General features: G+C 48.1%; 1 protein-coding gene across 1 annotated transcript in view; it reads left to right on the top strand.

Moving 5' to 3' along the window:
• TMEM260 (transmembrane protein 260) overlaps positions 1-12,964 on the top strand; it is a 49,469-nt gene that overhangs the window by 25,259 nt on the left and 11,246 nt on the right. The window contains exons 7-11 of the mRNA XM_038756713.1: positions 898-938; positions 4,490-4,573; positions 6,412-6,526; positions 10,901-11,073; positions 11,719-11,890. Of these exons, the coding sequence (XP_038612641.1) occupies positions 898-938; positions 4,490-4,573; positions 6,412-6,526; positions 10,901-11,073; positions 11,719-11,890 (585 nt within the window). The remainder of the gene's footprint in view (positions 1-897; positions 939-4,489; positions 4,574-6,411; positions 6,527-10,900; positions 11,074-11,718; positions 11,891-12,964) is intronic.

The following is a 12,964-nucleotide window of genomic DNA, read 5'->3' as shown; positions in this document are numbered from 1 at the left end:
ACAAAACAACACACATTAACAAAATAAAATAGAGTAATAAATACGTACAAACATATCCCTCCGCACATCCGCCAAGCTAGCTCTCTTCCTCCCTTCAAAGCCCTACTGAGGGCTCACCTCCTCCAGAAGGCCTTCCCAAACTGAGCCCCCTTTTTCCTCTTCTCCTTCCCCTCCCCACAGCACCTTATATATGTCTGTACAGATTTGTCACTATATTTTAGTTGCACATATTTACTATTTATTTTGTTAATGATGTGCGTCTAGCTTTAATTGTATTTGTTCTGACCACTTGACACCTGTCCACATGTTTCGTTTTGTTGTCTGTCTCCCCCTTCTAGACTGTGAGCCCGCTGTTGGGTAGGGAAACGTCTCTATATGTTGCCAACTTGTACTTCCCAAGCACTTAGTACAGTGCTCTGCACACAGTAAGTGCTCAGTAAATACGACTGAATGAATGAATGAATGAATGATCGCCCAGGGGGAGACAGGCCCTGGAGTCCTTGGGTTGGTTTACGTGGGGGCTGTTGTTGGGAGTCGGATGTGTGCTAGCTTCCTACCCTAAATGATTTCCCGCGATGGAATATATAAGTGGACGTATTGGGGTAGTTTTTTTAGCATTTATCCCCGAACCCCAGCCCAGCGCGGGGGAAAGAAGCGTATCCTATTTATTTTATTTTGTTAGTATGTTTGGTTTTGTTCTCTGTCTCCCCCTTTTAGACTGTGAGCCCACTGTTGGGTAGGGACTGTCTCTATGTGTTGCCAATTTGTACTTCCCAAGCGCTTAGTACAGTGCTCTGCACATAATAAGCGCTCAATAAATACGATTGATGATGATGACAGAGTTGAGCCTCTCTCCCAACCGCATCGTAAACCGGACCTGTTTCTCTCTACGACCAGGCCAAGTCGGAGACGGGATCCAGTCTGGCCGAGATCCTGCTGTGAGTAGCGGCTCCGCCCCCCGCGCTCACGCCCCAGAAAACGCAGCCTCGCTTCTTCCCCACCTTTCTATTTGACTCCGAATTCCTCCCTCCGTTCTCGTTTAGGAAGAATTTGTTTCTGGTCCTGGAATTTTATTTTATTTTTTCCTTTTAGAAGTGTTTTTATAACATCTCTCCCAAGGTGGACATGGTAGGCCTCTGCAACTCCCCCACACGCCCTGCTGACTGGGATCTTCAGCGCTTCGTCTAGTCAGTTCTCTGGAGACTTGAGTCATTGAAGTGCCATCATGGAGCCAATAGAAAGGGTTCTTTAGGACTTGGGGCCAGTAAATGACCTTGCCTTTATTAAGCCCATTATAATAATAATAATGATGATGGTATTTGTTAAGCAGCTGTGGCTTAGTGGAAAGATCATGGGCTTTGGAGTCAGAGGTCATGGGTTCGAATCCCAGCTCTGCCACTTGTCAGCTGTGTAACTTTGGGCAAGTCACTTAACTTCTCTGGGCCTCAGTTCCCTCATCTGTAAAATGGGGACTAAGACTGTGAGCCCCATGTGGGACAACCTGATAACCTTGTATCTTCCCCAGCGCTTAGAACAGTGCTTTGCACATAGTAAGCGCTTAACAAATACCATCATTATTATTATTATTATTGAGCGCTTACTCTATGCCAAGCACTGGGGTAGTAACAAGGGCATCAGGTTGTCCCACGTGGGGCTCACAGACTAAATCCCCATTTTACAGATGAGGGAACTGAGGCACCGAGAAGTGAAGTGACTTGCCCAAGGTCACCCGGCTGGTAAGTGGCGGAGCCGGGATGGGAACCCACGACCTCTGACTCCCAAGCCCGGGCTCTTTCCACTGAGTCACGCTGCTTCTCTACTTCGGCAGGGAGGCAGTCGGCCCCGGCCCCTTAAAGGATCCAACAAGTTGAGGTGTCGTGAAAAATGGTCCCTTCTGCCATCGCTTGCCTTCACAGGGCACCCGGGGGAGAAAGCCCTGAGTAAACTTAAATATTCTATCGGTCACTCGTTGCCAAATCAATCAATCAATCAATCAATCGTATTTATTGAGCGCTTACTGTGTGCAGAGCACTGTACTAAGCGCTTGGAAAGTACAAATTGGCAACATATAGAGACAGTCCCTACCCAGCAGTGGGCTCACAGTCTAAAAGGGGGAGACAGAGAACAAAACCAAACATACTGACAAAATAAAATAAATAGAATGGATATGTACAAGTAAAATAGTGGCTCGTAGCTCAGTGGAAAAATCCCGGACTCTGGAGTCAGAGGTCATGGGTTCAAGTCCCGGCTCCGCCAATTGTCAGCTGGGTGACTTGGGGCAAGTCACTTAATTTCTCTGTGCCTCAGTTCCCTCATCTGTAAAATGGGGATGAAGACTGTGAGCCCCCCGTGGGACAACCTGATCACCTTATAGCCTCCCCAGTGCTTAGAACAGTGCTTTGCACATAGTAAGCGCTTAATAAACGCCATCATTCTTATTATTCTGTAAAAACCCAAAGAAAAACCAGATGGAAGAATTTTCCATGCTTTTACAGTGCTTTGCACATAGTAAGTGCTTAATAAATGCCATCATTATTATTATTATTATTATTATTCTGTAAAAGCCCAAAGAAAAACCAGATGGAAGAATTTTTCATGCTTTTACAGTGCTTTGCACATAGTAAGTGCTTAATAAATGCCATCATTATTATTATTATTATTCTGTAAAAGCCCAAAGAAAAACCAGATGGAAGAATTTTCCATGCTTCACGGGCGGGAGAAGAAAAATCTAGTGCTTGGCTTTTTGGGGGGCGGGCAGGGGGGTATTTAAGCGCCTAGTATGTGCCAGGCACTGTTCTAAGCGCTGGGGGTAGATTCAAGCGAATCAGGTTGGACACAGTCCCTGTCCCATGCGGGGCTCACAGTCTCAACCCCAATTTTCCAGATGAGGTCACCGAGGCCCAGAGAAGTGAAGTTACCCGCCAAGTCAGCTGGGTGACTTTGGGCAAGTCACTTCACTTCTCTGGGCCTCAGTGACCTCATCTGGAAAATGGGGAGTAAGACTGTGAGCCCCCTGCGGGACAACGTGATCACCTTGTAACCTCCCCAGCGCTTAGAACAGTTATATGCATGTAGTAAGCACTTAATAAATTCATTCAATCGTATTTATTGAGCGCTTACTGTGTGATCACCTTGTAACCTCCCCAGCGCTTAGAACAGTTATATGCATGTAGTAAGCACTTAATAAATTCATTCAATCGTATTTATTGAGCGCTTACTGTGTGCAGAACACTACTAAGCGCTTGGGAAGTACAAGTTGGCAACATATAGAGACGATCCTACCCAACAACGGGCTCACAGTCTAGAAGATGGACAGGAAAGCCAGCCTCATTAAATAGGTGCGCGCCGCTCTGGCCCTGTGTGAGGGAAATAGAAATCAGCCCTTCTGAAACGAAGATGATTTCCGAAGGCCGACTCCCATTTGCGACCCAGAAGGATCCCTGAAGCAAAGCAGCCCAAATCCAAGGGTTACCTCAGCCCTACGGTTTGGGGACGCTGAATATTTGATCCCTGGAACACCGGGTTGGCAGACCTCCGTACCCCACTCCCAGGTTGTGAGAGCTCCCTTGGAAAATCATTTCTTTGATGGAGAAAGGTGTTTTGTTTTATTGGAAATCGGGCCTTCGTTAAGTGCGTACAGACACTTTACTAGGTGCTGGGGTAGATAATAATAATAATAAACATGTTTTGTTTTATTAGGAATCTGGCCTTTGTTAAGTGCGTACAGACACTTTACTAGGCGCTGGGGTAAATAATAATAATAAACATGTTTTGTTTTATTAGAAATCTAGCATTTGTTAAGTGCGTACATACATTTTACTAGGCGCTGGGGTAGGTAATAATAATAATAAACATGTTTTGTTTTATTAGAAATCTGGCCTTTGTTAAGTGTGTACAGACACTTTACTAAGCGCTGGGGTAGATGATAATAATAATGATGGCATTTATCAAGCACTTACTATGTGCAAAGCACTGTTCTAAGTGCTGGGGAGGTTACAAGGTGATTAGGTTGTCCCACAGGGGGCTCACAGTCTTCATCCCCATTTTCCAGATGAGGGAACTGAGGTCCAGAGAAGTGAAGTGACTTGCCCAAAGTCACCCAGCTGACGATTGGCGGAGCCGGCATTAGAACCCATGACCTCTGACTCCAAAGCCCGGGCTCTTTCCACTGAGCCACGCTGCTTCTCTACATGGTAATCAGTTCGGGCACAGTCCCTGTCCCACATGGGGCTCACAGTCTTCATCCCTATTTTACAGATGAGGGAACTGAGGTCCTGAGAAGGGAAGTGACTCACCCAAGGTCACCCAGCAGATGCGTGGCGGAGCCGGGATTAGAACCCACGTCCAGGCCCACGCTGCTTGAACTAACTCCCTCAGGACTTCGTTAATATCCCACCGGTCGAATTAGGCGTTATGGAAATGGCTTCAGTTGAGCTTTTTTTAACGTAAAGGATAAATCGGATGGATTTGCCTCTTATTTTCTTTACAGGTTTCAAGTGGAAAATATGAGGGCGGAACTCTCCTTCAATGTCCAGGCCCTCGCGGTCGTGGCCTGTCTGTGCTTAGCAGAACCGTAAGTCACGCTCTCTCTTGCCCGTCAACCGCAAGGTCTCGAACGTTTTTCCTGTGCAGATCTGTTTGTCATTTGGTTGTACTCTCCCCAGCGCTTAGTACAGTGCTTTGCACACAGTAAGCGCTCAATAAATACGATTGAATGAGTGAATAAATGAATAAGGTGTATGGTGAGCTTTTATGGAGATGAGCGGGACTTTTCTGCAGTAATGTGCAGATTTGTTACTCTATTTTAGACTGTGAGCCCACTGTTGGGTAGGGACTGTCTCCCTATGTTGCCAACTTGTACTTCCCAAGCGCTTAGTACAGTGCTCTGCACACAGTAAGCGCTCAATAAATACGATTGATTGATTTTACTCGTACATATTTACTATTCTATTTTATTTTGTCGTCTGTCTCCCCCTTCTATACTGTGAGCCCGCTGTTGGGTAGGGACCATCTCTAGATGTTGCCAACTTGGACTTCCCAAGCGGTTAGTACAGTGCTCTGCACACAGTAAGCGCTCAATAAATACGATTGATTGATTGACTTCCCAAGTGCTTAGTACAGTGCTCTGCACAGAGTAAGCGCTCAATAAATATGATTGAATGAATAATCTTACTCTCCCCGCCACCATTGCGGTCAATCGATGGTATTGACTGAGCACCGACTAGAGCATTCATTCATTCATTCAATCGTATTTATTGAGCGCTTACTGTGTGCAGAGAACTGTACTAAGCACTTGGGGAGGGCGGTGTAACAAGAGTTGGCGGACACGGTCCCCGCCTGCCCACAACGAGCTTCCAGACCTCCCCATTTGGCTTCAGAGGGCTGTCGTTTTCACTTCGTTACGAAGCCAGGGGGCTGGAGAGATGGAGAACCGGCCAGGGGCACGGGGCGGGCACAGGCTTGGGAATCTTATTTTGCCGTTTGGGCAGTCCACCCGATGGCGAGCTCAGTTAATCAATCAATCGTATTTATCGAGCGCTTCCTTTGTGCAGAGCACTGGACTAAGCGCTTGGTAAGTACAAGTTGGTAATAATAATGGCATTTATTAAGCGCTTACTATGTGCAAAGCACTGTTCTAAGCGCTGGGGAGGTTACAAGGTGATCAGGTTGTCCCCCGGGGGGCTCCCAGTCTTCATCCCCATTTTACAGATGAGGGAACTGAGGCCCAGAGAAGTGAAGTGACTCGCCCAAAGTCACCCAGCTGACAATTGGCGGAGCCGGGATTTGAACCCATGACCTCTGACTCCAAAGCCCAGGCTCTTTCCACTGAGCCACGCTGCTTCTCATCATCATCATCATCATCAATCGTATTTATTGAGCGCTTACTATGTGCAGAGCACTGTACTATGCACTTGGGAAGTACAAATTGGCAACATATAGAGACAGTCCCTACCCAACAGTGGGCTCACAGTCTCAACTCTCTTCTCAACTTAACTTCTCAAGTTAACTGTCCAGATCTTCCCTGGCCCTCTTCGGAACTGGCCGAGACCAAAGCAGCGTGGCTCAATGGAAAAAGCCCGGGCTTTGGACTCAGAGGCCATGGGTTCAAATCCCAGCTCCGCCACTTGTCAGCTGGGTGACTTTGGGCAAGCCACTTCACTTCTCTGGGCCTCAGTTCCCTCATCTGGAAAATGGGGATGAAGACTGTGAGCCTGTGATCACCTTGTAACCTCCGCAGCGCTTAGAACAGCACGTAGTAAGCGCTTAATAAATGCCATTACAAAAAGCCGTTGACCGGTTCCAAGTCCGGCTGTTTTCTAGTCTTACCTCCTCGGTGCCTGGGGTCGTTTGGAATTTCGGGATTTTGCCGATCCTCCTCTTTTGATCTGCTGTCACCTTTACTTCCTGCAGGGACAAACGGAATCGGTCGCTGGTGTGGCTTTTTGCCGGCATGCTCTGCGTGTATTCCCTCTTCTTTGCCTGGAGGGCAAATTTAGATATTTCAAAACCACTCTTCATGGGCGTGGTAAGTGTCACCCAGCTCCCAGGCAGAGCCTGTATATTATTATTATTATTTTTAATAACAAGAATAAGTAGTATTATTATGATATTTGTTAAGCCTTACTATATGCCAGGTGCGGTACTAAGCGCTGGGGTGGACACAGGTAAATCAGGCTTGACATAGTCCCTGTCCCCCTTGGGGCTCACAGTCTCAATCCCCATTTTACAGATGAGGAAACTGAGGCCCAGGGAAGCGACTTGCCCAAGGCCACAGAGCAGACAATTGACAGAATTGGGACTACCTATGACCTTCTGATTCTTAGGCCCGTTCTTTCTCCACTACACCGTGCTTCGGTAGAATCTCAGATTCCTCTCTTCTCAAGTTTATTTTTCTTTTTATAATCCGGAAGGCGACCTTTTGGGGGGAGGCCTTGCCAAGCAATCAATCAATCAATCAATCAATCGTATTTATTGAGCGCTTACTATGTGCAGAGCACTGTACTAAGCGCTTGGGAAGTACAAATTGGCATCACATAGAGACAGTCCCTACCCAACAGTGGGCTCACAGTCTAAAAGGGGGAGACAGAGAACAGAACCAAACATACCAACAAAATAAAATAAGTAGGATAGAAATGTACAAGTAAAATAAATAAATAAATAAATAGAGTAATAAATATGTACAACCATATATACATATATACAGGTGCTGTGGGGAAGGGAAGGAGGTAAGACGGGGGGATGGAGAGGGGGACGAGGGGGAGAGGAAAGAAGGGGCTCAGTCTGGGAAGGCCTCCTGGAGGAGGTGAGCTCTCAGCAGGGCCTTGAAGGGAGGAAGAGAGCTAGCTTGGCGGATGGGCAGAGGGATTGGGGGCTTTCCAGGCCCGGGGGAGGACGTGGGCCGGGGGTCGATGGCGGGACAGGCGAGAGCGAGGTACGGTGAGGAGATTAGTGGTGGAGGAGCGGAGGGTGCGGGCTGGGCTGGAGAAGGACAGAAGGGAGGTGAGGTAGGAGGGGGCGAGGTGATGGACAGCCTTGAAGCCCAGGGTGAGGAGTTTCTGCCTGATGCGCAGATTGATCGGTAGCCATTGGAGGTTTTTGAGGAGGGGAGTGATATGTCCAGAGCGTTTCTGGACAAAGATAATCCAGGCAGCAGCATGAAGTATGGATTGAAGTGGAGAGAGACACGAGGATGGGAGATCAGAGAGAAGGCTAGTGCAGTAGTCCAGACGGGGAGGCAGGGGAGGGGTGGGCAAAAAGGGTCAGCTGTTAGAGAAGCAGTGTGGCTCAGTGGAAAAGAGCCGGGGCTTTGGAGTCAGGGGTCATGGGTTCAAATCCCGGCTCTGCCCATTGTCAGCCGTGTGACTTTGGGCGAGTCACTTCACTTCTCTGGGCCTCAGTTCCCTCATCTGTAAAATGGGGATTAAGACTGTGAGCCCTGCCATGGGACAACCTGATCTCCTTCTAATCTCCCCAGCGCTTAGTACAGTGCTTTGCACATAGTAAGCACTTAATAAATGTCATTATAAATGCCATTATAAACATGAGAAACAGTGGGGCTCCGCGGTTAGAGCCTGGGCCTGGGAATCGGAAGGACTTGGGTTCTAAATCTGGCCCTGCCACATGTCTGATGTGTAACCTTGGGCAAGTCACTTCACTTCTCTGGGCCTCAGTTACCACGTCTGTCAAATGGGTCACCCTGTATCCTCCCCAGCGCTTACAACAGTGCTTCGCACTTACTAAGTGCTTAACAAATACCAATATTATTATTATTATTATTATTATGGGGATAAACCCCTGGGCCCCATGTGGGACATGGACTGTGTCCAACCTGATTAGCTTATATCTACCCCAGTGCTTAGTACAGTGCCCGACACATAGCACTTAAATACCATAAAAAATCATATATTAGTAATTGTATAATTATAACAGTGGTGTTTGGCAAGGGCTTAACTTCTCTGGACTGTAAGCTCAAAATGGGCGGGGAACATGTCTCCGAATTCTGCTGTGTGCTCCTAAATGCTTAGTACGGTGCTCTGCACATATTAAGCGCTTAATAAATACCACTGATTGATTGCTTTGCTAGGTGCCAAGCACTGTACCCAGCGTTGGGGTAAATACAGGCCAGTCGGATAGGACTTGGTCCCTGTCCCAAAGGGGGCTCACCGGAGCGGCAGGATCAGGCGGGAATCAAGGCTATATGCTATTTTTTATAGGTTATATGTTGCCAACTCGTACTTCCCAAGCGCTTAGTCCAGTGCTCTGCACACAGTAAGCGCTCAATAAATACGACTGAATGAATGAAGGCTAGTGGGCCCAGTGGGGAAGAGAGTTAGAAAAAGGAGAGGGCGGGAGAGACCGGAGCAGCAGGATCAGGCAGGAATCAAGGCTATATGCTGTTTTTTTATAGGTTATATGTTGCCAACTCGTACTTCCCAAGCGCTTAGTCCAGTGCTCTGCACACAGTAAGCGCTCAATAAATACGACTGAATGAATGAAGGCTAGTGGGCCCAGTGGGGAAGGGAGTTAGGAAAAGGAGAGGGCGGGAGAGCAGGTTTGGCCTTGGTGGGGCAGAACTTGAGGAAGGGCCTGGAGAGCCTGAGTGTCACTCGGTTGTGTCTTTTGAGCACTTACTGTGTGCCGAGCACTGTACTAAGCACTTGGGAGAGCACAATATAACAGTAAACACATTCCCTTACCCACAAGTTTACAGTCCAGAGGGAGCAGTCGGCATCTTGGGCTCCACTCCCTGGGTCGGGTGGGGCCTCTGGGGACATGGGGTCTCCATTCATTCATTCAATCATATTTACTGAGCGCTTACTGTGTGCAGAGCACTGGACTAAGCACTTGGCAACACATACAGTCCCTACACGTGCAATCATATTTACTGAGCGCTTACCGTGGGCAGAGCACGGTACTAAGCACTTGGAAAGTACAGTTTGGCAACAGAGACAGTCCCTACTCATTCAGTCGTATTTACTGAGCGCTTACTGTGTGCAGAGCACTGTACTAAGCGCTTGGAAAGTACAATTTGGCAACAGATACAGTCCCTACTCATTCAGTCGTATTTACTGAGCACTTACCGTGTGCAGAGCACTGTACTAAACACTTAGAAAGTACAGTTTGGCAACAGAGACAGTCCCTACTCATTCAGTCGTATTTACTGAGTGCTTACTGTGTGCAGAGCACTGTACTAAGCGCTTGGAAGGTACAATTTGGCAACAGATAGGGACAGTCCCTACTCATTCAATCCTATTTACTGAGCGCTTACCGTGTGCAGAGCACTGTACTAAGCGCTTGGAAAGTACAATTCGGCAACAGAGACAATCCCTACCCAACAACAGTAGAAGGGGTAGACAGATGACAAAACAAAAGAGTAGACAAGTGTTAATACCATCAAAATAGATAAATAGAATTATAGATCTATGCACATCATTAATAAAATATAGTAATATGTACAACTACACACAACTATCAACAACAAATACACAACACAACACTAAGCTGACTTAGTTAAGTCTGACTCTCCCACTTTGTTCTGCGTCGCCCTGATTTGCTCCCTTTGTTCCTTTCCCCGTCCCAGCCCCGAACCACTTAGGTCCATCGCTGTCATTTATTTCTTTCTAATCACGTCTGCCTCTCCCTTTAGACGTAAGCACACTGTGGGATCAATCAATCAATCAATTGTATTTATTGAGCGCTTACTGTGTGCAGAGCACTGGACTAAGCGCTTGGGAAGCCCAAGTTGGCGACATCTAGAGCCAGTCCCTACCCAACAGTGGGCTCACAGTCTAGAGCAGCGTGGCTCAGTGGAAAGAGCCCGGGCTTTGGAGTCAGGGGTCATGGGTTCGAATGCCGACTCCACCACATGTCTGCTGTGTGACCTTGGGCAAGTCACTTCACTTCTCAGCCTCAGTGACCTCATCTGGAAAATGGGGATTAAGACTGTGAGCCCCACGTGGGACAACTTGATCACCTTGTAACCCCCCCAGCGCTTAGAACAGTGCTCTGCACATAGTAAGCGCTTAACAAATGCCATCATTATTATTAGAAGGGGGGAGTCGGGAGATTTGTCCGTTTGTTGTCCTGTCGTTGTCTCCCAAGCATTTAGCACAGTGCTCTACGCACAGTAAATGCTACAGCACCTGTATATATGTTTGTACATATTTATTACTCTATTTTACTTGTACATATCTATTCTATTTATTTTATTTGGTTTATATGTTTTGTTTTGTGGTCTGTCTCCCCCTTCTAGACTGTGAGCCCGCTGCTGGGTAGGGCCCGTCTCTAGATGTTGCCAACTTGGACTTCCCGAGCGCTTGGTCCGGTGCTCTGCACACAGTAAGCGCTCAATAAATACGATTGATCGATCGATTGATTGATTGAAGCGGTCTCTCGGCAGGTGGAGCGGTTCTGGCTGCAGAGCAACGCCGTGGTGGCGGTCCTGGCGGGCCTGGGCCTGGCCTCTGTGACGTCTCTGAGCCGCCGAGTCCTGGCCCGCGACGGCGTCCCGCGCTGCCTGGAGGGGCTGGCAGCCGTCCTCCTGGTCACCGGCCAGCTTCACTCCAATTTCAGGTGAGGCCCTGCCCCGTGGTCACCATGGCCCGAGCCGCGGGTTTGGAAACCCGGGGTGACCAGCAGCCTCCATCCTCATCCTGCTCCCGCTAATTTAAAGAGGAGTTCGCCAGCCCTCCAAATTCACAGAGTGTGGAGCTCCAGGGAGACAGAAACTGTAGTGGCGGCGTAGTATGATCAACCAATCAATCAATCGTATTTACTGAGTGCTTACTGTGTGCAGAGCACTGTACTGAGCGCTTGGGAAGTCCAAGTTGGCAACATCTAGAGACGGTCCCTACCCAACAGCGGGCTCACAGCCTAGAAGGGGGAGACAGACAACAAAACATATTAACAAAATAAAATAAATACGTACAAGTAAAAGAAATAGAGGAATAAATATGTACCATTCATCCATGCAATCGTATTTATTGAGCGCTTACTGTGTGCGGAGCACTGCTAACTCCCCACCTCAAGGGGCCCAAGTCTCCTCCCTCCCCTGGAGAAAGGTCTATTACGCTCTTCTAAGACACTTGCCTCTAAAGAGGATCAAACCATTAAGGAGCCGCGAATTTTCGCTGTTGGGCGGAAGCAGGGGCGAGTCCCAGCTGTGATGGGGCGGGCGGCCGACCCTCTCCGTTTCTCTCCCGTCCCCTCCGGACTCAGCACGTGCGACCGAAGCGGTAACTACGTGATTGCCAAGTTTGCCGAGAGCATCCTGTCCTCCATGCCCCCCGGCGCCATCGTCTTGCTCCGAGGAGACCTGCCGGGCAACTCGCTCCGCTACGCGCACTACTGCGAGGGGCTGAGGCCCGACATCTCGCTCGTGGATCAGGAGGTGAGTGCGGGACCACCCCTGGAGCGGGGGGCGAGATTGGCATCTGTTTAGCCACTGGCCCCTTGGACCCGTCTGGTCGTAATACTAATTAATGATCATGGTATTTGTTAAGCGCTTACTATGGGCCAAGCACTGTTAGAGAAGCAGCGTGGCTCATTGGAAAGAGCACAGGCTTTGGAGTCAGAGGTCATGGGTTCAAATCCCGGCTCCGCCACTTGTCAGCTGGGTGACTTCACTTCTCTATGCCTCAGTGACCTCATCTGTAAATCAATCAATCAATCGTATTTATTCAGTGCTTACTGTGTGCAGAGCACTGTACTAAGCACTCTTCACTTCTTTGTACCTATTTATTGTTTGTGCATATTTATTACTCTATTTTACTTGTACCTATATTCTATTTATCTTATTTTGTTAGTATGTTTGGTTTTGTTCTCTGTCTCCCCCTTCTAGACTGTGAGCCCACTGTTGGGTAGGGACTGTCTCTATATGTTGCCAGCTTGTACTTCCCAAGCGCTTAGTACAGTGCCCTGCACACAGTGAGCGCTCAATGAATTTGATTGATTGATTGATTGATTGGGAAGTACAAGTTGGCAACATCTAGAGACGGTCCCTACCCAACAGTGGGCTCACAGTCTAGAAGGGGGAGACAGAGAACAAAACCAAACATACTAATAAAATAAATAGAATAGATATGTACAAGTAAAATAAATAAAATGTAAAATGGGGATTAAGACTGTGAGCCCCCCAGGGGACAACCTGATCACCTTGTAACCTCCCCAGCGCTTAGAACAGTGCTTTGCACATAGTAAGCGCTTAATAAATGTCATTATTATTGAGAAGCAGCGTGGCTCAGTGGAAAGAGAACGAGCTTTGGAGTCAGAGGTCATGGGTTCAAATCCCGACTCGGCCACATGTCTGCTGTGTGACCTTGAGCAAGTCACTTCACTTCTCTGAGCCTCAGTGACCTCATCTGTAAAATGGGGATTAAGACTGTGAGCCCCACTTGGGACAACCTGATCACCTTGTATCCCCCCAGCGCTTAGAACAGTGCTCCGCACATAGTAAACGCTTAAC

This window comes from Tachyglossus aculeatus, chromosome 14, assembly GCF_015852505.1.
Source record: "Tachyglossus aculeatus isolate mTacAcu1 chromosome 14, mTacAcu1.pri, whole genome shotgun sequence".
In the NCBI taxonomy this organism is placed as follows: domain Eukaryota; kingdom Metazoa; phylum Chordata; class Mammalia; order Monotremata; family Tachyglossidae; genus Tachyglossus; species Tachyglossus aculeatus.
This window is presented reverse-complemented; position numbering and strand designations above follow the sequence as displayed.